At 51.2% G+C, this 22,689-nt stretch overlaps 1 protein-coding gene across 2 annotated transcripts in view; it reads right to left on the minus strand.

Annotated features, from left to right (window-relative positions):
- USP34 (ubiquitin specific peptidase 34) overlaps positions 1–22,689 on the minus strand; it is a 2,709,276-nt gene that overhangs the window by 1,038,799 nt on the left and 1,647,788 nt on the right. For both annotated transcript variants that reach the window (XM_086927486.1, XM_086927485.1), the window contains exon 48: positions 21,315–21,487. In XM_086927486.1, coding sequence (XP_086783612.1) covers positions 21,315–21,487 — 173 coding nt within the window. The remainder of the gene's footprint in view (positions 1–21,314; positions 21,488–22,689) is intronic.

Consider the following 22,689-nt stretch of genomic DNA (forward strand, 5'->3'; position numbering starts at 1 on the left):
GCATAGGTCTCAAAAGACGTCGGGAATCCTCGTAGACGGACCAGGAGCCTGGAAGAAAGAAGTTGCTGGCAGGCGACCAGTGAAGAAAGTTCGATGGATCCAAGCCTGGATCGAAAGAAGATGACACCTGAAAGCAGAGGGGACCAAGTTCGAGACTACTAGCCAGTAGTCAGTGGGCACCAGGAGGGCACCGGATGGTAGCCACCTCGACTAGGTGAGTGGGTGACGCTGTGCTCGCAGATCTCACGGACCAGGAGGCGTTGTCGGCGACCAGGATGGAGGAGCGAGCTGTCCCACGAAGATTGGAGCTGTCGGCGTCGCTGGACCCAGGATTGGGCAACAAAGCCTTGGCAAATTCAAGCCCACGCGGTGGACTCAAAATGGCGTCTGGAGTGGACCAGGAGGGTCCGGGGTGCCTCTCTTGAAGAAGGAAGCAAGGGCCAGTCGGGAGCAACCAGACCAGCAGCAGTGATGTCGTCGGGCGTCGTGAAGAAGGCCACAAGCCAGCCGGCTAGTAGCCACACAGCGCGGTGAGCACGCAAAAGCAGAAGGGCCCCACGCAGATCGTGGAGATGCTGGAGGGCTGATCTTCGGTGCTGGAGCTGCTCAGGATTGGGGCTTCTCGGACCCCAAAGCACTCACCAGTGGAAGACTCGGTAGGCTTGTTGCAAAGAAGTCGTGCAGTCTTGGCGATAGTCGGTCCCTCGAGGTCTCGTCGCACTCACGGTTCTCAGCTTTGCTGTAGAGGTGAGTAGAGGTCAGAGGTGCCAGGGAAGCCGGGTCTCGTCGAGCTGGGTCGTCGGATTCGTGATGAAGGACTTGCAGCAGACAGCAGTGTTCTTAGGATGGTGCCTGCGGATGCAGGGTGACTACTCCTTAGCCACAAGGGAGAATCTTGAAGAAGGAAATCTTGATGTCTTTCGCAGAAAGTCGTGTCTTGATTCCAAAGATGATCTAATTTGAACAGGGGGCCCGCTCCCATCTTTATACTAAAAAAGGGGGCTGACCCGGTGACTAGGTCCTGCCTATGGGTGGGACTAGGAGGGGGGTGGTTACACCCCTCTCCCATGCCGGACTTGCCAAGGGCTGGTGTGCCCCTGGAACTGGTTCAGACTGGCCTATGCGTAGTGAGCACCGGGGTGCCACTCAGCAGTCACCTTCCTGTAAATCCCTGCCTACCCAGGATACACAAAACCATGTCTGGGACGGTGCTAGCACCGCCCCTGACAGGAAACCCTTTGTCCAGGCTCCCCTCGCTGGAAGGACTCCCAGCTGCAGGGGGTCAGACTCGTGTCTGTGGTGGCAGCATCCATTTTGTGGAGCTGAGGCTTCGTTTAACTTTAACCGGGGTTCACAGTTACATACATGTCGTGTCCCTCTAGAAGGGTGGAATGCTAACCCCGTCGCCAGAATTGGCGAGGGGTTAGTATTCCAATTCGTATGACACCTTACTCGACATGTTTTGATAAAGCAATACCAAAGATAGCATTTAACCGCGAGGATTATAATGCACTTAAGAGTATATGGTATGCGATATCATGGAACAGCTATTAGGACTTGGTTCCGCAAGCTGCAGACAGGCTCAGCTCATGCCAGAGCACCATCTCACACGATTCCAAGCACTCTGCCTTCAGGATTGTCAAGGCCTGCCATAGGAGTGACTGATAGGAATCTGTGTGTCCATTTTAGGGTTAGATATAGGTATACTATATCTACAGCAAAGGGTGATTACACGACTTTGCCCCAGCTGTCATGCAGCCAGTTGTGTCAAATTTAGGAGGCCAGCCAGGGGTGGCATAATACATGCTTCAGCCCCTGGTAGGCCCTGGGTACACCTATGCCCTGAGTTACAGGGTCTGATAAGGTGGCCCAGTCCCAATTGGAAATGTACCTAGGGTACATGGAATCCATTTTAAAGAGAGAGCAGTAGGCCTGGGGTCCTGATTGGCAGGATCCCAGGTCGACTATGTCAAAAACCAGCTAAAACACAGGGCAAAAAGTTGGGGGCAACCATAGACAGGAGGTACCTTCCTACATTGAAACTGCAAACTGCAATGCACCCATTGATTTTGCAGTTTCTGTATCCTTTTTCATTTTTTGCACCTCGTTCTTAAAGCCAGAAGCACAAGTTACTACTTGTGTAACGATATATCTGTAAGAGACATTAGTTAGTGATAGATTCCTTACCTTAGAATATCCCCAGGCGTCAGACTGGATCCGGAAACTTTTGCGTAGCAATACCCCTGCGCGCCGGTAGGCGTCGTCTGCGGCTCCGCGTCCGTCGTCGGCGTCGTGAGCGCCGGGATGACGTCGTCGGAGTACTTAGACGGCGCCCATGCGCGCTGACGTCAGTTCTGACACACAGCTTTTCCGCGCCAGATACGCAGAGCCATGATAGAACTAACACTGGTGCCATGAAACTAGGGCCCTGAAAGGGGATGACCTTAACCCTAGATATCGGTTCCCAGAACGGGGAGGATGGGTGGGTCGGTAAGGAATCTATCACTAACTAATGTCTCTTACAGATATATCGTTACACAAGTAGTAACTTGTGCATCTGAAAGAGACACGTTAGTGATAGATTCCTTACCTTAGAATAGATACCCCAGCAATACCAACCCCGGTGGTGGGTCTGCAAACCAATATCACACCAGAAAGTCCTGGAGGACGGAACGGCCAAAGAAGCCATCCCTCCGGACTTGACTGTCCAGGCAGTAGTGTCTTGCGAACGTGTGCAGCGAGGCCCACGTAGCTGCCTGGCAAATGTCCTGCAGGGGGACACCGCGGCCCAGGGCAGTTGTCGTTGCCGTGGCCCGAGTGGAGTGAGCCCGCAATCCAGCCGTGGGCTCCTTCCTCGCCATGGAGTAACATGCTTGGATACACAAGATGATCCACCTAGAGATGGTCCTCTTGTGCACAGCCTTACCCTTATTTGCGCCCACGTAACCAACAAAGAGTTGGTCATCCACACGGAATTGGCGTGTGCGATCTATGTAGTAGGAGAGCGCACGTTTTGGATCCATACGGTGGAGCCTCTCTTCCTCCTTCGAGGGATGCGGAGGCGGAAAGAAAGTGGGCAAGGTAATGGACTGCCCGATGTGGAAGGCCGTAACAACCTTGGGCAGAAAGGAAGGTCGTGTACGTAACACCACCTTGTCAGGATGAACAGACAGGAAAGGTGGAGAAGAAGAAAGAGCCTGGAGCTCACTCACTCTCCTGGCAGAGGTGATGGCAACCAGGAAGGCAGTCTTCAGAGTAAGGAGACGAAGAGGACAGTTATGCAGTGGCTCAAAGGGAGCACACATCAGATAAGTGAGAACAAGATTCAAGTCCCACTGGGGCATCACGAAGGGAACAGGAGGGAACATGTGCGTGATGCCCTTCAGAAATCTACTTACAATAGGGGACTTGAATAAAGAAGGCTGATCTGGTAGCCTCAAGAAGGCTGATAGAGCAGAAAGGTACCCTTTAAGAGTGCCCAGAGCAGAGCCCTGCTGGGCAAGGGAAAGAAGAAAGAGCAGCACTTCCGAAAGGGGTGCCGAGAGAGGATCCACAGCCTTTGCTGTGCACCATGCCACAAATCTGTTCCACCGGCAGGCGTATACCGACTTTGTGGAGGGACGCCTCGCTGCCAGAATGATATCACAGACTTCAGGAGGCAAGTCAAATGGCCTCAACTGCCGCCGCTCAATCTCCAAGCTTGTAGGTGGAGACTGGACAGGTTCGGGTGCAGGACCGTCCCCTGCTGCTGCGACAGAAGGTCCTCCCGAAGAGGCAGACGAATCGGGGGATCGACTGACATGCTGAGTAGCTCGGGATACCAGTATCTTTGTGCCCAGTCCGGAGCCACAAGGATGACCTGGGCCCGGTCGCGCCTGATCTTCTTCAGCACTCTGGGCAGAAGTGGTATAGGCGGAAAGGCGTACAACAGACCGCAGCTCCACTCGCGACGAAAAGCGTCTCCGAGCGAGTGCCGCCTTGGAAATTCCAACGCGCAGAACTGAAGACATTGCGCGTTCTCTTCTGTGGCGAATAGATCTAACCAAGGCTCTCCCCACTGCGGAAAGAGACCTTGCGCCACGTCCGAGTTCAGACGCCATTCGTGATCCATCATGCACCGGCGGCTGAGTTCGTCCGCCCTGGCATTCAGAGAGCCTGCCAGGTGTTGAACCACCAGGGTCACGCCCTGATGTTCCAGCCACTGCCAGAGGCGCAGAGCCTCCTGGCAGAGGGTCCACGACCCCACCCCGCCTTGCTTGTTGCAGTACCACATGGCGGTGGTGTTGTCGGTGAACACTTGCACTACGCTCCCCCGGACAGAGGGGAGGAATGCCTTCAGTGCAAGACGAATCGCCCGCAGCTCCAGAAGGTTGATATGAAGCCGGGACTCCGCCGGAGACCAGAGGCCTCTGATCTCCGCCTCTCCCATGTGGCCTCCCCAGCCCTGGAGGGACGCGTCCGTCACAACTACGTGCTCCGGTTGGGGTAGGGAGAGGGGCCTGCCACTGACCCAGTCGCGGTCCGTGAGCCACCACTGCAGTTGTCTCGCAGTGCCCTCTGAGATCAGGACATGATCGGACAGGTTGCCCTGATGCTGGGCCCACTGAAACTTCAGGTCCAACTGCAGAGCCCGCATCCGCCACCTGGCGTGACGCACCAGAAGGATGCAGGAGGCCATCAGTCCCAGAAGCCGCAGCGTCAACCTGACCGAGACCCGGGATAACGGCTGGAAGATGGGAACCAGAGCCTGAATATCCCGAACCCGCTGCTCGGGTGGGTAAACCCGAAACTGCGCCGAGTCGAGAACCGCTCCGATGAAGAGGAGCTTCTGAGAGGGACACAGGTGTGACTTCGGCACATTGATGGAGAACCCCAGCAAGTGCAGGAGGTCGGCCGTAGTCTGGAGGTGGCTGACGACTGTCTGGGGCGAGCCCGCCTTCAACAACCAGTCGTCGAGGTAGGGGAAGACTGATACCCCCTGCCTGCGCAGATGGGCTGCGACCACCGCCATCACCTTCGTGAACACCCGTGGGGCGCTGGTAAGGCCGAAGGGGAGCACGGTAAACTGAAAGTGCTCTTGGCCTACCGTGAACCGCAGGTAACGCCGGTGGGCCGGCAGGACGGGGATGTGGAAATAGGCGTCCTGCAAGTCCAACGCTACCATCCAGTCTCCTGGGTCCAGGGCAGCCAGGACCTGAGCCAAAGTGAGCATCTTGAACTTCTCCGTCCGGAGGAAGCCGTTGACGTTCCGCAGATCCTAGATAGGGCGTAGGCTCCCTTTGCCCTTCTTGGGTACCAGAAAGTAGTGGGAGTAACAACCACGTCCTACTTCTGGCCCAGGAACGCGCTCGATGGCCCTCTTGGCCAAGAGGGCCGAAACCTCCTCTTGCAGAAGTTGCAAGTGATCCCCCGACACACGGTGGTATTGAGGTGGCATGGATGGAGGGGATGACTCGAAGGGGAGGGAGAAGCCCCTTCGGACAATTTGCAGCACCCACCTGTCTGAAGTGACTGTATGCCAGTGGGAGAGGTGATGGCGAACCCTGCCTCCCACAGGCGTCACATGGGCCTGAAAACTCGGACTAGGAAGGTTTTGAGGCAGGGGCTGCTGAGGGAGGTGTGGACTGGCCTCGCCGCTGGCCCCGACCACCGCCACGGCGGTTCCCACGTCCGCCACCGCGTTGTTGAACATTCTGCGGCGCGTGGCTGACGGTACGTGGTGGGGCGCCCCTTCTGTGGCCACGAAAGGAGCGAAAGGCACCCGATTGCTGGCGTGGGGCCGTAAGGCCCAAAGACTTGGCCGTGGCCCTGGAGTCCTTGAAACGTTCCAGCGCATGGTCTGCCTTGTCGCCGAAGAGGCGACGGCCATCAAACGGCATGTCCAGGAGGGTGGCCTGGACATCGGCCGAGAAGTTGGCGGACCTCAACCAGGCGTGGCGTCGAACCGCCACCGTCGTTGCCATCGCCCTGCCCAGTGAGTCCGTAGTATCCAGCCCACACCGGATAGAAAAGCGTGCTGCATCTCGGCCGTCCGCCAGGGCTTGGCTGAGTTTAGCCTGGACCTCCTCCGGGCATCTAGGCAGCACCTCCGCAACCGTGTCCCACAGGGTGTGGGTGTAGCGGCCCAAGAGACAGGCGGTGTTCACAGACCGCAGCCCTAAGCTCACAGACGAGAAAACCTTCTTCCCGAACTGTTCATATCTCTTGGATTCCCTGTCGGGCGGGGCCGACGGGAATGCGGTTTGGGAGTTTGAGGCCTGGATGACCAGACTCTCGGGGGTGGGATGGGTGGACAAAAAGCATGGGTCGCCCGGTGCCGGGCGGTAGCGTCTGGCCACGTTCCTGTCCACAGGGGGGCCTGTGGCGGGCTTGGACCAAGTGCCCAGAAGAACGTCACACAAGGCCTCATTGAACGGCAGGATGGGCTCCGCGGAGCCTGACTGCTGTTTGAGGACCTCGGTGAGGAGATTAGTCCTCACGGCCGCGACGGGGAGCTGAAGGTTTAAGGCCTTAGCTGCCTTCGTCAACACTACGCTGTAAGCAGAACCCGCCTCCGAAGCCACAGTCGGGGGCGACGTAAATCCAGTGTCTGGCGAGGTGTCAATACCACTGGCCTCCCCAAGCTCATATGTCCAGTCCTGCTGTGACTGGCAATCACGTGCCAGAGGGTCCTCGGACCCCTCCCATTGCTCCTCGTCACCTGGCTCCTGGAGACCAGGATTAACAGCCAGGGCCTCCTCGTGGAGATAAAATTCTCCAAAGGCCGACGGAATCGGCGCCCAGCGGCGCCCTTCCGACTCCTGAGTAGGACCGTAGGAAACATTGGGGGCGGCAACCACATCGGCTGCCGGGGACGACACCTGAAGGGACGGCGCCGGCGAGGTCGTAGGGTCGACCGGCGGGGTCCCGGATCCGGAGCCGGATCCAGCGAGGTCGTGCGGCGCCGGGACCGAAGTCGCCAGCGGCGCCGGGGCCGAAGCACCCGACGTCGTCGGGGCCGAAGCGCCCGACCCGGAAGGACCTCCAGACGGAACCAATCGGCCCGAAGGCGCCACGGGAACCGACTGAGGAGGGAGGGCCCTCATGGCCATGAGGTACCTCTCGACCTCCTCCTGCGACGCGCCGTGCCCAGGGACCCGAAGGTGTGGGGCAGGCGGCGACGCTTGCGACTCCCGCGGAGCCGCGTGGGCGGTGTCGCCCGAGTCCCCGGCCGCAACGTGCGAGCGTCGGGGCGGGTCGGAGGATCGATGGTGTCGCTCCGACCTCTCATGCCTCTTACCTGAGGACTTGGAACCAGACGATCGGTGTCCACTCCCAGAACGTCGATGACTCCGACCTCGCGACCTGTCCCTCGACCTCCCGTGGGACCGGGACCGGGACCTGGAGCGGCGCGGGGCCGACTGCCTCAGCTCGAGGCGCTTGCGGGACCGCTCCCACCTAGCCTTCGACGTCAGGGCCCGGCAGTCGGAGCAGGATCGATCGTCGTGGTCGAGGCCTAAGCACTTCAGGCACCGGCGATGGGGGTCCGTGACCGACATGAGTCGGCCGCACTTCGAACAAGGCTTGAACCCGGGCATCGATAGTCGAGAAGTCGACTAAAGAGAAGATCAAAAGGATCAAAAAGTTTTCAGTCAAAAAGTGACTGGGGGTAGAGCTTCTTCCGGATCTGCGCTAGCTGGCGCGGAAAAAAGAAGAACTGACGACAGCGCGCATGGGCGCCGTCTAAGTACTCCGACGACGTCATCTCAGCGCTCACGACGCCGACGACGGACGCGGAGCCGCAGACGACGCCTACCGGCGCGCAGGGGTATTGCTACGCAAAAGTTTCCGGATCCAGTCTGACGCCTGGGGATATTCTAAGGTAAGGAATCTATCACTAACGTGTCTCTTTCAGATATACGTAGCCATGCATGTCTTCGTAGTAAGACGCTAGTGTTAATGGACCTGGCTGCAGTGTCAGCTACGTCAAGCGCACATTTAATGGAGCATTTGTAATACATTTCCCCTCCTGTATGAGGTCATTAGCTTGGGCTTTGAAAGGCAGGTGTTGCAATAAACTTTCAAGCTGGTCATAGTGTGCTCTGTCGTAACGAGCTAGTAGAGCTTGTGTATTTGCAATTCTCCATGAATTGGAAGCCTGTGATGCTACCCTTTTACCCAAGGCCTCTAGTATTTTGGACTCCTTATCAGGAGGTGGAGCTTCTCCTGTTGTCTGTGAGTTGGCCCTTTTGCGCGCATTAGCCACTACTAGTAAATCTAATGGTAACTGACCTCTGATATAAGTAGGGTCTGTAGGGGCCGCTCTATATTTCTTTTCAATCCTGGGATTGATTACGCGTGCCCTGGCTGTATCTTTAAATATATCTGGCGCGTGTTTTAATACCCCTTTCAACATGGGAAGTGTTCTGACATTTTTTTCTGAAGTAGGAAATGTGTCAAATAAAAAGTCTTCGTCTATATGGTCATTGTGCATGTCTACGTTGTGGTACTGCGCTGCCCTATCTATTAGCTGGTTGAAGACTATGGTGTCGTCAGTAGGTGACAGCCTTGTTGGGTATTAGTAGGTGTCAGGGATGGGATTCGTGTCATATGGATCAGTCGGCTCCCCCCACATCTCATCTTGAGAGTTAGGATCCTCTGGATAGTCATAGTCATGTTGAGGATCTTCCCCTGTGTCGCCCACATTGTCCCCAGAGTGTGTAGGAGAATAAGGAGCAAAAGGCGTAGTAGGCATAGTGGGATAGAAAGGAATGAAGGGTATAGAGGGAGAAGTCCCAAAGTCCTTCTTCTTTATAGGAATGGGGGAATGAGAGTCCGTGTCCAATGGCCTCTTCTTCTTGTGTAGGATTGTGACTTTACCAGTCTCAGGGTTTATATATATTTTTGCCTGATCGTCTGATGGATCTGGATGGAAGAGTTCTTCTTCCACTGTCCGTGGCTGTGTCTTTGACTTCTTTGGCTTAATCTTTTTTGGATCGACTATTGCCTCTGGGTCGATAACCTTTTTTGGTTCGACGACTTTCGGTGCCTTATTGCTCTTACTCGGCCCGCCCTCTTTGTCCGGGTCGACGGGTGATTGCGGATCGACCGGGTCTTTAGGTTCGATACGCTTTCTGTGCTCGACAGGTTTTTTAGGTTGACTGTCTTTTGTAGAGTCGATTACTTTTTTTCGGATCGACTGGTCTTTTAGGAGCACTTGTTTTTGGTTTGATGCCTTTCTTTGGTTCGATAACCTTCTCTGGCTGGACCACAGGCTTCGGTACGACGCCCCTTATGTCGGCGACCTTCTTCGGGTCGACGACCTTCTGCACAGCGGCCTTCTTTGGGTCGACGGCCTTCTTCGGGTCGGCGGCCTTCTTCGGCTCGACGGCCGCCTTCGGTTCGGCGCTTTTTGGCTCAACGGCCTTCTTTGGTTCGGCGCCCTTTGGCTCGACAGGCCTTCTTCGGGTTGACGCCCTTAGGCTGTACGGCTTTCTTCTGTTCGACAACCTTCTTAGGTTCTAGAACCTTCTTTGGGATAACGTTACTTGAACCTGGGGTCTCTGAAGGCTTAATCTATGTTTTCGGAGCCGAGCCGGACGGCGGGGCTGCTGAATGATGTTTTGGATCTTGGTTAAGGCCTTTAGGCGATGCCTTGACCGGAGCCTTCGGTAACGGGGTAATCGGTGTCGGGGGCAGTGTACTCACGGTTTGCTCCGGTAGGATCTCGTCATCGGAGTCCGAGTGTTCCTCAACGGTGACGATCTCTAGATCCGAATCTACCGCTTCTGGAAGTTCTTGTTCATCATCGAAGATGTTGTCAGGTTCCGGTGCCTGTCGCTGCATATCTTGTCTAGCGGCCCGTCGAATCCGGATGGTTTTCTTCGACCGGAATTGGGCACAGGCTGGGCAGGTTTCTTCCTTGTGGTCTGGTGATAGACACTTATTGCACACTGTGTGTTTGTCAGTATGCGAGAACTTGGGAGTGGCATTGTGGGCATCTTTTGAACGGGCTCCTTTCCATCGACAGTATGTCCACGTGGCGTCGAAAAGGCCCAACGGCCCGTGTTGACTACCGGATCGGGATGGAAAGTTTGATCGAGTCAAGAAGTACCGAGCGAGAACAATACCGTCGAAGTCGAAGGCCTTTTGGCCTCTAGAAAAGTTTAGTTTCGATTCCGAAGTTGGAGTATAGGAATAACATCCGAACCCAATGGCGGAAAAAAACAATCTGAGGATGGGGAAGATGCCCATGCGCACTGTAGTTCAGGGGTGGAGTCACCTATCTCGTGATACTTCGAAGACTCTTCCAGGACAACAAGGTGCAATCATCTGGACCCAACACTAGGCGGCAGTCTATGCACAGATATGAATTCAGAAGCCCACATGCCTCGAATACTACATTTAGGGGTGTTACAGGTAGGTAAAGGGCAGGGTCCAATGGGTTCCTTCCCTGGGGTTGGTGCAAACCCTATTATGTCACTCTCCTGTGGGAAGGGGCAGAAGCCTGTCCCTGATTGGCTAAGTCCCCCATCCTCAAGATGGCGGGGACTCCAGGCTGTACTTCACCTCGCCTCCCCCACCTTAGGGGTAGAGTTGGCATGGGTGGGCACACCTCTCTTCCTCCCTTTTTTTTACTGCCGGTTCTCCCGCCCAAAGTGGGGGGTAGAACCAGTGGGGACCAGTTGCTGAAAGCAGCAAATGGTCTGGAGAGGCTCACAAAGGCGGCATGCCTTAAAAGCTTCTCCTTTGTGAACCCTGCCCATCCTGGTGGAGGAGGCTTGGCACCTCGTCTCAGGATGTGCATTGTTTCAGGCCATCGAGAGAAGCAGGCTCTCGACCCAGGGGCCCAGAAACATGTCTGGTGGTGGCAGCCTCAGTCAGGTCACTGGAAGTTGGTCGAGTTTCAGGGGGCATCTATAAGATGCCCTCTGTTGTGCATTTTACATTAAATCCCACACTTACATCAGTGTGGGTCTAATGTGCTGAGAAGTTAGATACCAAACGTCCCCGTCTTCAGTGTAGCCATTATGGTGCTGTGGAGTTCGTAATGCAAACTCCCAGCACCTTTTACTCTTAATGGCAGCACTACACTTACAGTGCCCAGGAATGGACCTGGGTACTGTAGGGGTACAGGTCTCATGCACCTGTACCCTCACCCCTGGCATAGGGCACCCAGCTGGAGGAGTGACTGATGTATGCCAGGGCAGTGGTTTGTGGGTATGACACACAGGGATGTGTGCCATGTCGACTCTTCACTTTGTTCTGCACCAAGACACTCAGCCTGCAAAGGCAGTGTGTGAGTGTCAGAGTACATGGCCTCTAAGGGTGGCACAATAAGTGCTGCAGCCCTTAGGGGCCTTCTCTGGTCACAGTGTGCTGGGTACCTGTGGTGCCATTTACCAGGGGCTGACATGTGACCAGAGATGCCAATTGGGTTTAGGATTCAATGCAGTTTTAGGGAAGGAACATAGTAGAAGGAGTTCAAATGGCTTCCCTTGTGGCTAGATACCTAAAACACTCCACCATAAAAGCTCCACTGCAGTATCTCTCAAGATTCTCACCAATCCCCGAGATCTCCTTTGTGCTTAAACAACTTCCTGTGGAGGCACCACTGGAGTGCCCTCATGTGCCAATGTGCATGGTTGACCGAGTGTATGCAGGAAGCGAACAGACAGAGCATGCGCAGAACCTTCATGGCTGGAACAGCCGTTCCATTTTGAGACATTGGAATCATAGCTTGGGTGTCTAGAATCCTCTGAGGAGGCGGGAAAGCACGACTTAAAGTAGTATCCAGTACTGCTCCTATGAAGAGGTTGTGCTGAGTGGGAAACTGGTAAGATTTTGGTAGATGCATCGAAAAACACTAGTCGAACAACAGCTGTGCTGTTACATGCAGATGATGAAGCACCATCTCTGGAGACTTTGCCTTGAGCAGCCAGTTGTGCAGATAGGGGAAACCAAGAATGCCCGACCGTATTAGATGTGCTGCAACCACCGCCATCACCTTTGTGAAGACCCGTGGTGCAAATGTAAGACCGAACAGGAGGAGCGCAAACTGATAGTGTGGAGACCTCACCGTAAAACTGAGATACATAAAATGACACTCCAGTATGGGAATGTGAAAGTACACAATGTAAATCAATCAACACCATCCAGTCTTCCTGCTGCATCGCCAGTAGGACCTGAGCTAGGGTCAACATCTTGAATTTCTCCTGTTTGAGGTAAAAATTCAAGATCCTGAGGTCTAGGGTCAGTCTCAATCGCCCGTCCTTTTTGGGGATCAGGAAATACCTGGAGTAGCAGCCCTCACCCCTTTCCTGCTCCCGAACAACCTCTATGAAGTACCACTTTGGCTAGGAAAGACATCACGTAGGGAGGCATGCAAGATAACACCTGCAACTCACTCACATCCGGGCAGATGTTATCGCCATAAAAAGGCTGTCTTTTTTTTTTTTGTAACTGTTTATTGGTCAAAAATAAAACATAGTACTGTATTACCGCTATATAGCCAGGTCACAGCGTAGTATGAGATGCATTAGGGAATCACGTTACACATCGCCACACAGGATACCAATTTTGATAACAGACACAATCATTAGTCGGAGTACGTCCTTGTTCTGAGGTCATAGAACACATACATATCTCGTCCAAGAGTCAAGTGATAGACATTTACGTTTCTCATCCCCTTGTAGAATCACATTCTCGATGTCAGATATGTCTGCCCTTTGGAGCCGGTCACGCCGCAGTTCAAGTGTCTGAGACAGGCAGATATCACCTCTGTATTTATTCCACCCACCCCATTCACGATCCCACTTTTTGGAGCATCCTCTGTTTTTGAAGACATCTTTTCCTGCGATCATTGGTCTGTCCAAAACTGCTGCCCAATCATGCCTGGTAGGGATCACCCCCACCCCCCATTTCTGTGCAATATGTCTTTTAGCAATGGCCCATCCCAAGTGAGGCCCATGCTTTCTCAGTTTGTGTGAGGTCAGTGGCTTCCCAGATATTCAATACGCAGAGCTGTGGGGGAAGCCTTCAGTGTCTTACCTCCCACCGTTCCCATTTGTTTGGGGACTTCATCCCAATATTTCCGCACAGCAGGACAGTCCCAGATGATATGGAAAAAGGTTACCGTTTGATTACTGTGTCTAAGGCACAGCAGGTCGTCTCTCCTAAATATTTTGACTAAGATCTCTGCATAAAGGTACACCCGGAAAAGAATTTTCAATTGAACCATGTACAGTCTCATAGGGACAGCCACCTCACTAGGACAGGCCAAAGCGTCACGCAAGTCATCCTCCCATTTTTGCTTAAGGCGTATCAGGGGGTCAGGGTGGTTGTTCAGCAGTTTTTTGTATGCGAGTGATATGACTTTTTTATTCATAGGGTCAAGTATTAATCTGTCTTCCAAACGCGAGGGTCATCCTTGGGAAGGATTGCCTTAAAGGCATGGCTTATTTGTAGGTATCGAAATGCTTCAGACTGTGCAAGTTGGTGTTTTTGCTGGAGCTCTGCGAATGTAGCCAAACTCCCACTGTTGAGATACCAATAAGGTCCCATTTGTCGAACCCTGGACAGGTGCTGAGTCGACCCAGGCAGTCTGGCTACCAGAGTGGTGTAGTTCACGTAAGCTTGTTGTGCCAGCCCATTTGTTTGTTAGCCCTGTGCCATGTCTCCACTGTATGTGCAGTGGACCCTGTGAGGTGTAGCTTCCGGGGATTCATATATAGTGCCCTCTGGTATCCCCCTGCCCCATAAGCCACCGATCAGTGCGGACATTTGGGTCATTGTGAGCCCCATGGGCCCATTTGTTAACTGCGACCAGTGGCGATGCTTGATAATAAAGTTTAATGTCAGGTAGGGCAATTCCCCCCTTGTACCACCCCGCCATACATTTTTTTGTGGCTAATCGTGGGGCTCGGCCATCCCATGGCAACGCGCGCACGGCGCTCTCATTGTTAGTGAAATAGGTGTCAGGGATCTTTTCTGGGGTATTCTGCAGCGCGTATAGGAAGCGTGGGAGTGCTAGCATCTGGAAGAGGGCTGCACGTCTCAAGAAGGTGAGGGGGAGGGAGCGCCAATGCTTAACGGCTCAAAGACGTGCCAGGGGCTTGAGCAGATTTATCTCATAGGACAGGGCTGATCATTTGTGATGCATATGCCTAGGTATTGGATGTCCCTCAATGCCACTGTGATATCGTACCCTATTGGGTTGCTTGGCGGTGCCCCCCACAGCACATAGAGCTGGGACTTGGTCCTGTTGATAGTGTATCCTGAATGTGAGCCAAATATATGGAATTTGTTTAGGACCCGCAGGAGTGATTGCGAAGGTGAGGCCATATATAAAAGGATATCATCCGCGTATAAGGAGATGCAGTCCTCCTGTCTCTGTCCACTTCAGGCAGCGGATAAGTGGGTCTCCCCTGATCTAGACTGCGAGTGGCTCCAGGACTAAGGCGAAAAGGAAAGGCGAAAGAGGGCATCCCTGTCTGGTTCCTCTTTCTAATTGAAACGGCCTTGAAGTGTGGTTGTTTACCATCACTTGAGCGGTTGGGCAAGCATATAATAGTTGGAACTATTTTATGAAGTTGGGTCCAAATCCCGTTCTCACCAGAAAAGCAAAGAGGAAGTCCCATCCCATGGTATCAAATGATAACAAGGTGGCGTCCTCCCTAATCGTATTGCGTCTACCCAGTACCCCGTGCAATCATAAGTTCAGGGCTGTATTCCGCCTAGGCATGAAGCCTGATCGATCCGGATGTACCAAATCAGCAATGAGGGGGATAAGTCTATTAGCCAACAATGTAGCCAGTATTTTAGCCTCAACCGTTAGGAGTGAGATGGGTCATTAGAACCTGCAATCATCCGGCGGCCTTGCTTATGAATGACCACGATGGAGGCCATTCATATATCTGCGGGCAGCATCCCTTTTTTAGAGCTTTCGATATACATTTGAAGTAAGTGGGGGGATAGTCTGGATGCCATTGGTTTAAAAAATTCAATCGGGAGTCCGTTGGTTCCCATGGCATTGCCCAAGCAGACATGTTGTATAGCTACTTGGACTTCTAGGTCAGTAAATTTACTTTCCAGGTAGCCTCTATTTTCTGGGGATAGTCGGGTGACATTTATGGTCGAGAGTAGCGGGGTGGAACCCATGGAAGTGTATACTGATGCGAAGTGGTGGCAAATGTGTCTGCTATCAGCTGGGGATCTGGGATTGCCTCCCCATTAGGCCCATGTAGTGGATGTACCAACCTCGACAGTAGTTCCTTTTTTCCAGCCAGGCAAGGAGCTTACCAGTTCTCTCTCCATGTTCGTATATCTTATGGCAGGTTGATTTGTACTTTGCTTTGGCAGCGTCTGCAAGAAGCTGCTGGTAGTCAAGACGCACCACCAATAGTGAGTGCTGAGCCTCCTCATCAGGGGTGAGTGCAAGTGCCCTTTCCCTAAGTAGGATCTTTTCCTTGAGCTCCTCTATATGCTTGCTGAGTTCCCTTTTATGGCCAACCATCAAAGCTAGCGCTCTACCCTTCATTACTGCACCGAATGCACCCCACAGAATTTGAGCCAATGAGACCGATCCTACGTTTTTCTTGAAATACAATTCAGTTTCCTTGATTAGCGTTGTTTTGATATATGGTATCTTGAGGCCCCAAGGGTTTATGGTGAGGGTCTTGCGTTGTGGGGGAGAGCATATAGTTATCTTGGTAAGGATAGGTGAGTGGTTGAGATGCTGTGTGCAAGACAACAGGACTCTGAGAACTCGTGATGTCTTGTGCGTGGGTGAGCATGTCGTCGATCCAGGATTGGCTGTGGTGGGCCCCTGAGTGGAACGTGCATTGTACAGTGGTAGAATTGAGTTGTCACCAGAAGTGAACAAGGCCCATGGTGGACAGGACCTCGGCAAGTTGAGTTCACCCTGGGGATCTCTGGTGTTGGGAGGCGATCCTTGGCGCCATCTATCGCAAGGTTAAAGTACCCACCCCAGTACTAACATACTAAGCGAAGATCAAAGAGGCATGTTCCTAGGTCCTGCAACACGAGGCATTGCAGTCCAAGGGGGGCATAAGTCGATATACCGTTCAGTGTCATCCTCTGCCATGTGCCGGTTAGTGCTACGTATCTGCCTTGGTCATCAGTCCAGGTCTTATATATCATATACGACATTCCCTGCGTAAAAGTATCCCAGTCCCTCCTGAACCCGATGTAAACCCTGTGTGAGTGACAAGTCGATATCCCCACCTATTTAAGGCACTGCAAGAGTTGCCAATTAGATGTGTTTCTTGGAGGAGGAGAATGTCCGGTGTCTTTCTCTTAAGATATTGGAGGACTATCCATCGTTTAATTTTGTCCCCAAGGCTGTTAACATTCCACGTGAGGAACTTAAGGTCTACGTGTGGTCCCATGTGAGTGCAGACGGTCAGTCTATGTGAAATCGGAGTGGGGAGAACACGTCAAAGGTCGCACCTTGATGATATTGCGAATAAAAAACTGTCTGTGTGGGAGTCTGCATGGTCCCATCTTTTGCAGACCGCCCAGAGAGGACACAGACAGGTGTCATTTGTGACCCCCACATCGGTGTAGCGTGACCATAGGCTGTGACCTGTAGCGTTGTGAAAAAAAACCACTGCTACATGTATTAACATTTCCCAGCAATGAGCCCCCCTCCCCCAAAAAGGAAACTAGCATGCACCCCCCTCCCCAATGATAGTCCCAACCTCCCCCCTCCCTGCATGACGGGCAAGAAACCTCCAGCCACCTCCAACCTGCAGAGTGGGTATCGCCCACCATAAACAAGTTTGGGTACATGAATCAACTCCACTCCCTGTTGCAATGATTTGTGTTTCACATTATCCCAGAAAATGAATATCCGGAGAGAAAGCAAAGTTATCTCTCATCACTTGTACAAAGTACACCCAACAGAATTATATAGTTACATCTCTGGGTCCATTGGTGTCAGCGACAGGCGATCATAGGTCATCACCATAGAACAGTTCAGAGGTACATAGCTCGATTCAGGCAATAAGGCACCACAAAGTCAAACATGTAGGCCCATGTCTTGTGTTCGTGTCCCTAGTCCGAGTGGTGCAGCCCCTCGGGGACTCCTGGTGATGGTCCAGTCTATCTTGGGGCCCTGTCCCACAACTATCTGTGTTGTGTCACTTCCCGACTGTGTGCCAACCCTCGAGCCAGTCCCATGCATCTTTGGGGCTTGTGAAGAACCATGTTTTCTCTTCGGAAACTACATGCAGATTTGCAGGGAAGAGCATGGCGTATTTGATTTCTTGGTCGCGCATGGCACGGTTCACCTCCAGGAAACTATGGCGCTGTCTCTCGACCCCTATCGTGAAGTCCTGGAAAAAGGTGACTTGGCTGCTATCTACAGTAACTAGTGGGGCTGCACTCACTGCATGCAATATTACATTGCGGTCTCGCTAGTTAAACACCTGCGCCAGGAGGGGGTCGAAACGGTGCTCCTGGTTTGGTCTTCCGCCTGGCACCCTCTGGGCCATCTCGATGAAGAAATAGTTGGATAGGCCCTTAGGTTGGAGGTGTTGCAATACCCGTTTTTCTCCTAATAAGTCTGCCGCCTGCCCTTCCCCTCGTTCAGGTACACCTATAATAAGGATGTTGTTGCGCCGCATACAGCCCTCATATTCATCAAGTTGAAGCTCCAGTATGTCCTGTTTACCTTGAAGATCAGTTGGTGCTTGAGGAGATCGGAGTCTGTTGTTAGGTTTTTGGTTGTGGATTAAAAAAAAAGGCTGTCTTGATCGTTAGAAGCCAGAGGGGACAACTCTGCAGAGGTTTGAAAGGAGAACACAAAGTGAGGACCAAATTGATGTCCCAATGTGGCATAACAAGGGTTGTGGGCAGAAACAAGTAAGACAGCCCTTTCAGACACTTATTTAGAATTGGAGTCTTAAAGAAAGACGGTTGGTCTGGCAGCCACAAAAAAGCAAATGGAGCAGAAACATAACCCTTGAGAGTATCCAACGCAGAGCCCTGCTGGGAAAGGGCTAGAACGAATAGAAAAATGGTAGAAAAAGATGCAGAAAGAGGGGCAATAGACCTTTCTGTACAGTATAATACAAATTTCTGCCACCGGCAGGCATATAACGTTGCATACCTCAGGAGGAAAGTCAAAAGCCTTCAACTGTTGCCGCACAATCTCCACGCATGGAGGAGCAAAGTTGACAGGTTCAGGTGGAAGACCCTCCCCTGCTGCTGAGACAGACCTGGGCTGGGCAATGGCGGTGTGCAATAGTCCTATTCACAGGAGCCCCTGTGCTAGGCTTGGACCACATGACTAGAAGGACAACAGTTAGTGCCTCATTAAAGGGCATAAGGGGTTCAGAGTTGGAAACCCCAGGCTGAACCCCTTCCGTAAAGATGATTAAACCTGACCAGCACGGAGGGCAGCTCTAGTCTGAGGACCTCTGCCGCCTTTTCAACCACCATTCAGAAAAGGGGGTGGTGATGAACAGAGTGTCTGAATTAAGCAGACCACTCTTACCCAGTCCAAAGATCAGGGCTTGATCCATCACCGTTTTTTAGCTCACTGCACCATCCCAGCTCAGAACCTGGCTACATGCAAATTAGTCTGTCCCTGGCCCAGTGCATCATGGGAACAGGGCAGACCAGACTACCAAGCCAATTCTTCACTGGAAAGGAGACTAGCTTCCGGGGTTCACCGGAAAGGAGACAAGCTTCCGGGCTTCAGTGGAAAGGAGACAAGCTTCCGGGCTTCAGTGGAAAGGAGACAAGCTTCCGGGCTTCACTGGAAAGGAGACAAGCTTCCAGTGAAAAAAAAAAAGCCCGGAAGCTTGTCTCCTTTCCAGTGAAAAAAAACCCGGAAGCTTGTCTCCTTTCCAGTGAAAAAAAACCCGGAAGCTTGTCTCCTTTCCAGTGGAAAAAAAAACCCGGAAGCTTGTCTCCTTTCCAGTGAAAAGAAGAAAAAAAAAACGGAAGCCTGTCTCCTTTCCAGTGAAAGAAAAAAAAAAACCCGGAAGCTTGTCTTCTTTCCAGTGAAGAAAAAAAAACACGGAAGCTTGTCTCCTTTCCAGTGAAGAAAAAAAAAAAATCCCGGAAGCTTGTTTCCTTCCCAGTGTAAGAATTGGCTTGGTAGTTTGGTTTGCCCTGTTCCCATCAAGCACTGGGACAGGAACAGACTAATTTGCATATAGCCAGGTTCTGAGCTGGGATGGTGCAGTGAGCTAAAAACGGTGTTTTATCTAGCCCTGATCTCTTGACTGGGTGAGAGTATTCTGCTTAATTCAGAAACTCTGTCCATCACCACCCCTTGTTGTTTAATATTTTGTCCACCCTAAGCGTGGAAGGGTATACTCAGATGTGAGTCCCTTGCTCATTGCACCATCAGGATTCAAGCAAGCCGGGCCGACGACGGCTGAAATGCCAGAAACCGGTAAAAAAAAAGCCCGGAAGCTTGTTTCCTTCCCAGTGTAAGAATTGGCTTGGTAGTTTGGTTTGCCCTGTTCCCATCAAGCACTGGGACAGGAACAGACTAATTTGCATATAGCCAGGTTCTGAGCTGGGATGGTGCAGTGAGCTAAAAAACGGTGTTGGATCTAGCCCTGATCTCTTGACTGGGTGAGAGTATTCTGCTTAATTCAGAAACTCTGTCCATCACCACCCCTTGTTGTTAAATATTTTCAACCACCATGGCATTAGATGCCCCCTCCTCCATAGTCACAGTTGGTGGAGGGAGCATTCCAGAATCATGGGAAGCATCCAGTCCACTGGCTTCCCCATACCAGTAAACCTGCTCTACACAGTCATCCTGGTGTTCCAAAGGGTCCACAGACCCCTCCCATTCCTCTCCAGAGCCTAAAACATCTTCAAATTGTTCAAGTGACAACACAGAATCTCTGCGTTCAATCTGTGTCGGATTCGACATCGAGCGACGCCGTTCCGACTCGGTCTCATTGGGGATAAGGATGGGCTGGCACCGCCGGTGGACACCAGTGGCACTAACTGCGGGTCGAACATTTTGGGGTCGCAATGACACGGCCAGCGTCGACCCGGATCTGAGATCGGATCCCTGAGCCCCACTGGCACTGTGGCAGGAGGCGATGGTGTGATATCAGATAGGGCCTCTTTCGACCCCTCAGGCCAGAGGGCTCACCAGAGGGGGTCGTCCCATTCAATGACGTGGGCCATGGCTTCGTAAAATTCTTTCATTTGAGTGGGGTCACTCTGCTACAGGAAAGGGAGGGAGGTAAGAAGTCTACCCTGGCTCGGCAGAACCATGTCTAGAGCGATGGTGCTCAATACCTCGTCGATGGACAACAGTTGAGGTGAAGATTAGGTCTGTTTAGATTTTCTGTGCCTCTTCCCGAAGTTTTCCGAAGACCTCAAGTGGGAGGAAGAGGACTTGGGGTTCAGGGAGCAGTCCCACGACCACCTCGTCTTCGATTGGTACCGGGACCTCTGCGGAGTCTCGCTGGACTGCATCAACTGCCAGGCCGCAAGACACTTCGTAGCCTGCTCCTACAAGGCCTTCGGAGTCAAAGCCGGACAGTCCGAGTTCGACTTCAGATCGTGGTCGCGGTTGAGACACTAGAGACAGATGAGGTGGAGGTAACCGACATCATGAAGTGACAGGCACGGCAAGGCTTAAACCCTGTCTTCCTCAAAGACATCCGCGCACATGAAGATGGAACATTTTTCGAAGTCGACAAAAAGTCAAGAAAAAGGCTTGTCAAAAAGCGACAGAGGGGCATTAAACTGGTGCAGAAAGAAAAAAACTCACGTCCACACGCCTGGTTGGTGCCTATATAGGTGACCACAATGTCATAACCAACGCTACTAACGACGAAAACGCCAGCAGAGCTGATTGGAGCTACCAAACAGCACGTGCAAGAGGCATTGCTCAAGGAAAAGTTTCCAGATCCAGCCTGATGCCTTGGAAATTCAAAGGTAAGGAATCTGCAGCTAGAAGTCTCTATCAGATACACTGAACATATGCTGGCTCCTTTCTAATATAACAGAACACTGGATGTGAATGATGTTATGGAATAAATTGATCAAATATGTGCTCAATGCATTCTGAATTGTAATTTTGCACAAATTACTTGGATATCATTTAGTGATATTTATATAGTATTGTTCAACTAGCAGAAATAACAGATAGACGGTAACCCGAGCCACCTCCAAATTATAGAGACTGTGGGTTCTCTAGATGAAGCTTTTTATACATTCTTACTTAGGATCACTCACATGAAGAAAACTTGATTTTTTAGCAGTTAATCTTAAAAATAATCACATCATAAAGAGTGACCAAAGGCTTAATATAGCTATAAAAATCTTACCTTCTCTGCTTTCCTTCTTTCCCATTAGAAAATCTTCAGTGTATGGTGTCATATCCAGTCGTAGAGGAAAAGAGAAGTGTGTGTTGACTTTCTCCTTCATCATTGTTACCATATTAAATGTGTATCGCATTGTATTAAAGCTTAAGATTCGTGGTAATTTCTTGAAACATGCCCTAAGTACAAATAGTGTGATTTAAAAATAAATTTCTATATTTGAGAAACTATTTACATCATTAAAACACAAGAACAATAAAAGTAAAGAAATAGGATATTGGTCACATTTGTAAAGGAGTAACCCATCACTATACTATAAATTGGGGCCTATGACCCATCACTATACTGTAAATTGGGGACTATGGCCACAGAATGCATTAATGAACAAGTTACTTTCCTTCCGTAATGCATTATCTGGTAGAGACTCGGTCTAGCTGCACATTCCTTACCCGACGCCTGGACAATTCAAAGGTAAGGAATCTACAGCTAGAAGTCTCTATCAGATTTTACATTCTCCAGTATCCAAGAGTGACAGCACTGAAGATAACAAACAGTTATAGATCTGGAGCAGCTTATTGAAATGGCAATGCTAGCAAATTGTAGACAGATGGAAAAACAGAACACAAGGATTATAAGTCTGAGACCTAGGAGAAAATTAAAATAACTACTACTATAAGTAAATAACACAAATTATCACAGAAATCGCATTGTTTTTAAACATTATTTTCATTCTAGTCAATTTCAGGGAAGTATGCGGATTGAGATAAAAATAGGCCAGGATTCCTTCTTGAGGAGTGACTCTTAAACACATAAATAAAATACAAAGCAAGATAAAGTTTACCGAATCAAATATGTTTAGAGAGAAATGTATATCTACCAGATATGTTGCCATCAAAGGCAATTAACACTTCTTTATGGATACTTCTAAATGCAGATTGCCCACCTTCTGAACAGAATTTCAAGCAGTACCAGCCCGGTAGAGGGTTTGAAGGCATGGCAGGACAAGGAAATCCTAGAGAGCAGAATGCGCAAAATGGCCATCCCTTCTCATCACTGAATCCAATCAGTAATGCTTAGCAAAGGTATTGTAACATCATAAATAGCAAAGGACCCCACCTGGGCAAAAATCATTAATTAATCAAAGGAAAAACATCAATCTTGTGTGTCAGAGACTTTATCTCATTTCACTTATATTCAATTTAATTCAAAATATCATTGAGCTTGAAATACAGATCCATCTGGAACATTCAACTATACAAATAAAGGCAAATGCACCAACAGTTGATCACAGTACAATCAAATTAAACCACAAAACAAAAGACAAATATCACTATTAACTTAGTAAACCAGAAACGTGGTCAATCTGTCGAAAAGTAATCGC

The sequence above is a fragment of the Lissotriton vulgaris genome, chromosome 6 (assembly GCF_964263255.1).
Source record: "Lissotriton vulgaris chromosome 6, aLisVul1.2, whole genome shotgun sequence".
Classification (NCBI taxonomy): Eukaryota; Metazoa; Chordata; class Amphibia; order Caudata; family Salamandridae; genus Lissotriton; species Lissotriton vulgaris.